This window comes from Sinocyclocheilus grahami, unplaced genomic scaffold, assembly GCF_001515645.1.
Source record: "Sinocyclocheilus grahami isolate Dianchi unplaced genomic scaffold, SAMN03320097.WGS_v1.1 scaffold191.1, whole genome shotgun sequence".
NCBI classification, from domain to species: domain Eukaryota; kingdom Metazoa; phylum Chordata; class Actinopteri; order Cypriniformes; family Cyprinidae; genus Sinocyclocheilus; species Sinocyclocheilus grahami.
The window spans coordinates 1,390,042-1,398,025 of record NW_015505370.1 but is presented as its reverse complement, the minus strand read 5'-3'; the positions used below and the strand labels follow the sequence as shown (position 1 = coordinate 1,398,025).

General features: G+C 36.4%; 1 protein-coding gene across 1 annotated transcript in view; it reads right to left on the bottom strand.

The window, feature by feature from the left end:
* The window catches only part of LOC107594800 (uncharacterized), an 18,137-nt gene that overhangs the window by 2,121 nt on the left and 8,032 nt on the right, over positions 1-7,984 (bottom strand). Inside the window, exons 2-6 of the mRNA XM_016284982.1 lie at positions 3,775-4,644; positions 3,494-3,676; positions 2,314-2,406; positions 2,028-2,174; positions 1,815-1,949 (exon numbers count right to left, since the gene is read on the bottom strand). Coding sequence (XP_016140468.1) covers positions 1,815-1,949; positions 2,028-2,174; positions 2,314-2,406; positions 3,494-3,676; positions 3,775-4,644 — 1,428 coding nt within the window. The remainder of the gene's footprint in view (positions 1-1,814; positions 1,950-2,027; positions 2,175-2,313; positions 2,407-3,493; positions 3,677-3,774; positions 4,645-7,984) is intronic.

Genomic DNA, 7,984 nt, shown 5'->3' with positions numbered 1-7,984 from the left:
GAAAAAGGAAAAAAAAAGTTTTCGAAAAGTTTAAAAAAAAAAAAAAAAAAAAAAAAAAAAAAAGTAATAAAAGTGTCTACTAAATCAAGGGTCCACAGAACAAAAATAGGGCTGTCGAGGTTAACTTAAAATAGATAAATATTTTTATTCCACAAGGACACATTAAATTGATCAAAAGTAACAGTTAAGTTGTTAAGTTATTTCTATTTCAATAAATGCTGTTCTTTTGAACTTTCAATTCATCAGAGAATCTTGAAAAAAAATGTATCAAACATTCCACAAAAGTATCAAGCAGCACAACTGTTTTCAACATTGATAAGAGAAAATGCTTCTTGAGCACCAAATCAGCTGATTAGAATGATTTCTGAAGGACCATTTGAAACTGAAGACTGGAGTAATGGCTGCTAAAAATTCAGCTTTTCCATCACAGGAATAAATTACATTTTAAATTGTACTAAAGAGAAAAGAGTCATTTTAAATTGTAATAATATTTCACATTATTACTGTTTTACTGTATTTTGTATAATAAATGCAGCCTTAGTAAACATAAGAGACTTGTTTCAAAAACATAAATCATCAACCCATAACTTTTGGATAAAAGACATTTAGCACAGCTTTCATCATGTTAACCCTATTAGATATTACCATTTCATTCTGATTTCTAAAGGATAATTAATGCGATTAATAAAGGTTATCTTATGCTATTAAAAGCCCAAGATTTTAACAGTAAGAAAAATACAACTTTTTCTTTTTTTCATTTTCATTTAAATGTTTATCTTTACATTAATTACCCTAGTACTGGGTATATAAAGATGTTAGTAAGCTTAATACAAAGTATATATTCTTTAAATATAGGGATGCACCGATATGAAAATTTTGGCCGATACCGATAACCGATTATTCTTTACCACAACATTACAATATCTTTTTGTAAAGACAGTAGAATAAAATTTACTTTAATTGCTTAAACAAACATAGAAAAATAAATAAAACGTGTCAAAAGTGTCTGTTCTAACTAGACAACACAGTGGGATTTTAAATGATCAGTCCAACAGAAAATCTGAGATTTGAAATCTAATGTAAACCTGGAAATAAAAGAAAGTTACAGAATTTTTGAAAACTTTTAAACAAAAATTCATAAATAAAGAGAAAGTTTTTCAGATTCACCACCATTTTTGTGTCACTTATCGAATAAACAAAATTTGTGACATCGACCACGTCAATTCATTTGTTAGAAAAAAATTTCTTGCTAACAACCAAAGCTTAAGATCTCAAAATCAGGCTGGAAAACATGATCAGGTTTTAAACAACCATGTGGACCTGACAGTTTGTGTGCTATAAAACTAGGAAGTTATAATACTATAAGAATAGGGATTGTCCACATCACAACGATAACGACACACACCTACTCATTCACCTACTTTCAGAACCATTTTTTCCAATTGATGAACAATAAAAATATTGACAGCCAATCAGAATCACACTTACAATATACAGACCGTTGGAGTGGACACTAGCTATCATACATGGCGTGAATGGTCCTTCAGATATTATACAATTTTATTTAAAAGTTCGTTTTTATAATTCAACTTTTCATTTTAATAATAGTGCCTTTATATTTTACAAAGGGGGTTCCTCACAAGAGCATCATCTTTGGAGGTTCAGGCAGGCCATCTAAAAGTTTAAAACTCCCTGAATTAAATGACTAGTTAGTAGACAGAATTAAACAATTCTGCAGCTGAGCAATGTGTGCTATGTACACTAAAGGAGTCATAAAGGAGTCTGCACTGGAATGATTTTTGCACAGAATGTACCTCGATACTCCGTAGGCTCTTGGTGGCCTGATTTGCTCGTGGCTCTGACTGATTTGTCTTTTGACTTTGTTGTCCTTCAGAGGAAGTCAGGAGTTTTAGTGCATTGGGATCGGTTACACCCAGAGATTGTAAAACCTGGAATGACAGAAAATGTGTATGGTACTCATGCTTGAGCACAAAGCTGCAGTGGCCAAATGTCTTGCGATTACTTACTCCCATGTTGTTGACCTCTATAGCTGGCCGGGAGGCTGGTGATGTGTGCAAATATTCCAGGGCCATCTTCTTCACCTGGCTGTGTAGCTGTTCAAATTCATGGTATACGCTCGGGAACTGTTGCTTTGACGGGTAGCCCTTTTCCACCTAAAGGAACAAGCACACTGTAAGCGTGCATGAAATGCTTCCAATACATGTAATAACATGATATTTTACAGTGAGAAATGGGCACGACCAGACAAAATAAAAAAAAATCTATCCCATGTTTCAGAACGTCTAAACTTACCTTCATCAGCACAAACTCCCATACAGTCATGACTCTGGCCAGACGTGGAAGAACGATCTCCATGAGATCTTCATCATCATACTGTTTAATAAACTGAAGAAAGATGAAAGATGTTCAGTACCCGCTGTTAGTATCAGTGATTTAATTAACTGCTCTGCTGGGATTGTTTTTGCAGTAATGAGAATATTTACCACAACATTACAATATCTTTTTGTAAAGACAGTAGAATAAAATTTACTTTAATTGCTTAAACAAACATAGAAAAATAAATAAAACGTGTCAAAAGTGTCTGTTCTAACTAGACAACACAGTGGGATTTTAAATGATCAGTCCAACAGAAAATCTGAGATTTGAAATCTAATGTAAACCTGGAAATAAAAGAAAGTTACAGAATTTTTGAAAAATTTTAAACAAATTCATAAATAAAGAGAAAGTTTTTCAGATTCACCACCATTTTTGTGTCACTTATCGAATAAACAAAATTTGTGACATCGACCACATCAATTCATTTGTTAGAAAAAATTCTTGCTAACAACCAAAGCTTAAGATCTCAAAATCAGGCTGGAAAACATGATCAGGTTTTAAACAACCATGTGGACCTGACAGTTTGCGTGCTATAAAACTAGGAAGTTATAATACTATAAGAAAAGGGATTGTCCACATCACAACGATAACGACACACACCTACTCATTCACCTACTTTCAGAACCATTTTTTCCAATTGATGAACAATAAAAATATTGACAGCCAATCAGAATCACACTTACAATATACAGACCGTTGGAGTGGACACTAGCTATCATACATGGCGTGAATGGTCCTTCAGATATTATACAATTTTATTTAAAAGTTCGTTTTTATAATTCAACTTTTCATTCTGATAACTGATAACAGTTCATGTCAGTTAAATGTTATCAGCTAACAGTGATCGATAACAATGTCATGAAAGAAACTATTAAATTACAAAAATGCTAAACAGAAGTTTTTTTTTGTTATCGTGGATTTTCGAATCCCACAGTATCAACCAAAATTGAGAATTCTGTTATAACATTATAACAACAAATACGTAAGGTTATAAAACATATTTGTGATAATAGTGAGAAGCCACTATAACAAAGCATTTTTTTAATGCATGCGTAACTGATCTGAATGTCTGCAAAGAACAGCACACAGATCTTACTTCTTTCAGTCGATTCCTCTGTCTTTGTGCTTGCTGCTCCAAGCTCATTCCTCTGGGGTACTTGGGTGGCCTTCCCGGTCGTCCTCTTTTAGGTGGCCGCCCAGGCCTCCTAGGACGACCAGGACGACCTGGTCCTCTGGGCCGCCCAGGTCTCCTGGGTTCTACCTTCCCAATTTCTTGAACCTGAAATATTTTATATGCAATTCTCTGATCAATCAGATCCTTTTTTTTTTTTAATGATCGGAGACCTAATATCAAGCAATCAAAACAAATCATCTTACGTTTTGAGTACTGAGTGTTTTCACTTGACTAGTATCGGTGACTTCTGTTCCTGAAGGTTGTTCGTCTTCTGCTTGAGGTGGTGTTGGATTCTTGTCATGTGTGGGATTTAGCTTATAGTGTCTGTTCAAACCGGCGACGCCGATGTACGCTTTCTCACAGGTATCACATTTAAAGGCTTTGTCACGGAGGTTGTGTGTCACATCTGAGGTCTTCTTCTTGCCTTCCTCTCCATCCTCATCCTCCACACTTATCTCAGAGTAGTCATCTGAATCTGACTGGTGGCTTTCTGCCAAGTCCTCATTCTTAATAAACTTGTAGTCTTTCACCTTGTGCTTAGGTGGTCTGGACACCCGACCAGATCGGGTTTGGATTTTCTGAGGTTTCTTCTGGCGATTTTTAACTTTCTGTGTGTTTTTTTCAACAGCTGGAGTTGCGGTTTTTGTTTCCACAGTAATGACTTTGGAAGGAATTGTTACCTTGGCTGGAGAAGATGAAACTTTCGGAGACGGCACTAGGATCTTTGGGGTAGGAACTATTGGCTTGGCTGGTGGACTCTTGACCGTGGCAGGTGCAGGGACGTGTACCTTGCTAATGGGGACAGAAATGGTGCTAACAACAGGAGCTGGTTTCTGAAGGAGAAGCTGAATTGGAGGATCGCTTGGGTTTTGTAAGAAAAATTGCTGCTGTCCAGACACAGGGGTGATGTGGAAGATCTGTGGGCTGCTTAATGTTCCTATGGTTGAAACCTTCACTAGCGGCTGACTGGCTGACAGATTCTGCGGCTGTAAAATTGTTATTGGAGTTGTCAGCCGTTGTTTAATGTCTTGCTTCAGAGGTGCCTGAACTTGAATTTGGATGGGCTCAGCTACCTGAATAATTAAAGGTGTGAAAAAACAATTAACTTTGGAGATAAATGGGTAAATAATTTGCTTACGCAGTCTTTGGACTAAATTAATTTAATGCATATAAAGAATATCTAACAGATTGCATGCGGGATACTAAACAGAAGATGCATTCGGCGTTATACTACTGTAAAATAAAAGAACTGGTTTCTTTTACAAAACTTGTTTGTGGCCATAGTTTCTGCCCATATATCATAATTACTACAATTATTGATACATCAGCGAGGTGCCTGAACTTGAATTTGGATGGGCTCAGCTACCTGAATAATTAAAAAACATTGTGTGAAAAAACAATTAACTTTGGAGATAAATGGGTAAATAATTTGCTTACGCAGTCTTTGGACTAAATCAATTTAATGCATATAAAGAATATCTAACAGATTGCATGCGGGATACTAAACAGAAGATGCATTCGGCGTTATACTACTGTAAAATAAAAGAACTGGTTTCTTTTACAAAACTTGTTTGTGGCCATAGTTTCTGCCCATATATCATAATTACTACAATTATTGATACATCAGTGAAATCATAAATTAATATATAATCTAAAGTAATTGACAATTTGTATAATTTCTTTATGTAATGCATAATTTTTAAGGAAGGAAGGATGGATGTATAGGGTCATTCTTTGTCAACTCAACCAGATGTCCCCGGCTCAAATTTTTGATTTTGCTAATATTTTTTTTGAAGAAAGATAAACATGTATAGTAATGAAAGCCAAAATATTAAATGTCATGGTCAGGATGAATATTTACTGAGTAATCCACTATTTTGTAGGGGGGGGTCAAAATGGCAATTTTCACCTGAGATTCAGAGCCAAATTACAAGGGTGTAAAAATGACTTCAGAAAGATGCAGCATCATAATGTTATTTTTACACAGAGATTGGTAGGTCTGTAGGACTTTAGCAATCTTTGTTGCATTATGTGCCAATGGTGACCATCCAAAAAAGGGCAAAGAGCACTTTTCAAGTTTTTTTCTCCAGAGTTTGCATGCCTGTAACTCACGAAATATTAAAGATATCTTAATGCCTTTTTAGATATTGGGTCTTAACAAACCTTCCTTTTGGCATCTTCATTTAAGGCCCTATATGATTCAGTTCCAGAGATATTGGAATTTCCATATGGCTCCAGGAGTAAATCGTTAAATTGTACACACATTCAGTGGTCAAATGCCAAATGTGGGTCACTTTGCATAAATATGATACTTCTTTTCTTTTAAAGAGGAATGTTTGAAGAACAAGTAATGTTGAAACAAGAAATGTATCTCGTTTCCTTCTGTCAAAACAACTGCATTGAACATACTAGTGGTCGACCGATATATCGGCTGATATTTGGCATTTTTCAAACATCAATTTCAAAGTTTTGCAGTTTGGCTGATGCGTTCGAGGCGGGACTTTTATTTTGACGGCGCTGAGAACAACAGCGCCTGAGCATTCAGTGCTCACATTCTCCTTGTTCGCTGTCGTCGTTAACGGTTCTGTCGACACCGCCTGAGCATACAGTGCTCACATTCTCCTTGTTCGCTGTCGTCGTTAACAGTTCTGTCTAACACGGACAGAAATCTGTCTAATAATCAGAAAGAACTGTTAAACAAAGGAATTAAAATGTATACAAAAAAATATTATAACGATTGCTTTTATATTATTAGTTATAGAAAGGCAAACGTTATAATATTTTCTAGTTTTCCGTCAGCATTCAGCAAATACGCATTTATATCATTTAAACAAGACTTTGAATGACTTATGAACATTTAATTGAAAAAATCTTGCAAACTTAGTCAAATCCAGCTGTGAGATCTTGTGAAGTGTGCATGTGTATACTGCATGATTGCGTGACGGTCGGTCCGTGCGAATTGAAAATGTACAGGAGAGTTCTTCTTCACTGGAGACGCGCAATCCACAAACTTTAAACTCTTTATGCAGCGCTTCATGCTTTTGCCCAATGTCATATTCATGTAATTTTCACTGTGTGCTGTGTGTAAAATGAGTGTTACCTTGGCTTTATTTGAAAAAATATGATTCCCATATCCCAATGCACACAAACTTCCCAGAATACTGAGTGCCCTGTTGGTTACAGTGCTTACTTCCTTTTTAATTATATTTTTGTTAAATATTTATTTGTAAAAAAAAAAAAAATACTTTGTCATTTAAAGGATAAATGTGTTTATTTTACACATTTATTTTTTAATCCATTTTCAAATGATTTCAAATTTCTTAAATATTAAAATAAATACAATTATATCGCCTCTCAAAAAACAAAATCGGTCGACCACTAGAACATACCTGTCTGAGTGCCATAAATATTATTTTTCCAAAGTTTGTATGCCTATAACTCAAGAAGTATTAAAGATATCGCAATATGATTTTAGATTCCAATTCTTAATAAACCTTTCTTTTGGAATTTTCATTGTCAAGGCTAGGGATGCAGCGATTAACCGGTTTCGCGATTAACCGCACTTTAAAACGTCACGGTTAATTAATCGTAAAGGTTCCGCTAAACCGAGTGTTTCTGTTACACAGAACAGAAATGTTGCAGCTTGCGCAAAACGAAAACAAAGTTACACTAGCGGTGCACCAGCTTAAAGGGGTCATATGATGCGATTTCCATTTTTTCCTTTCTCTTTGGAGTGTTACAAGCTCTTAGTGCATATAGAAGATCTGTAAAGTTGCAAAGACTAAAGTCTCAAATCCAAAGAGATATTCTTTATAAAAGGTAAGAGTCAACCATGCCTACCTAAAACGGCTCGTTCTAACACGCCCTCAGATGTCTACATCACGATGTGGGAAGATTTGCATAACGCCGCCCAAATGTTCACGCAAAAGAAAGAAGGTGTAACTTTTATTCTCGCTGTAGTATTGTTGTTGCCGCCGCCGCCATGTCGTGAAGGTGCTGTGTTTCGTTGTGAAAGCAAAACTACTTTGGTTGGCCTTCCAAAAGAGGACGATACCTGCTTCGTCATGCCTGGAGCTGATCCGTGCTGGTCGCTGAGGAAATACATCAACTTCGCGCTGTTGATCGCCGGATCGGCTTTCACCGTGGACGAAGTGGAGTCCACCCCTGGGTCGTCACATGTGGTTGCCGCAAGCCCGCCGGATGTTCCTTCGTCAAATCTGCCGGCCGCACCGTTCTCAAGTCCGCCCGCCTCTGCTCACTCAAGCCGGCGGCTCACTCTAGGCCTGCAGCCTCCGCTCACTCAAGGCTGCGGGTGTGTGACTCTGTTTCGTTGTGAAAGCAAAACTACTTTGTTTGGCCTTCCAGAAGAGGACACGACTAGAAATCAGTGGTTAAGTTGTATTTACAACACTG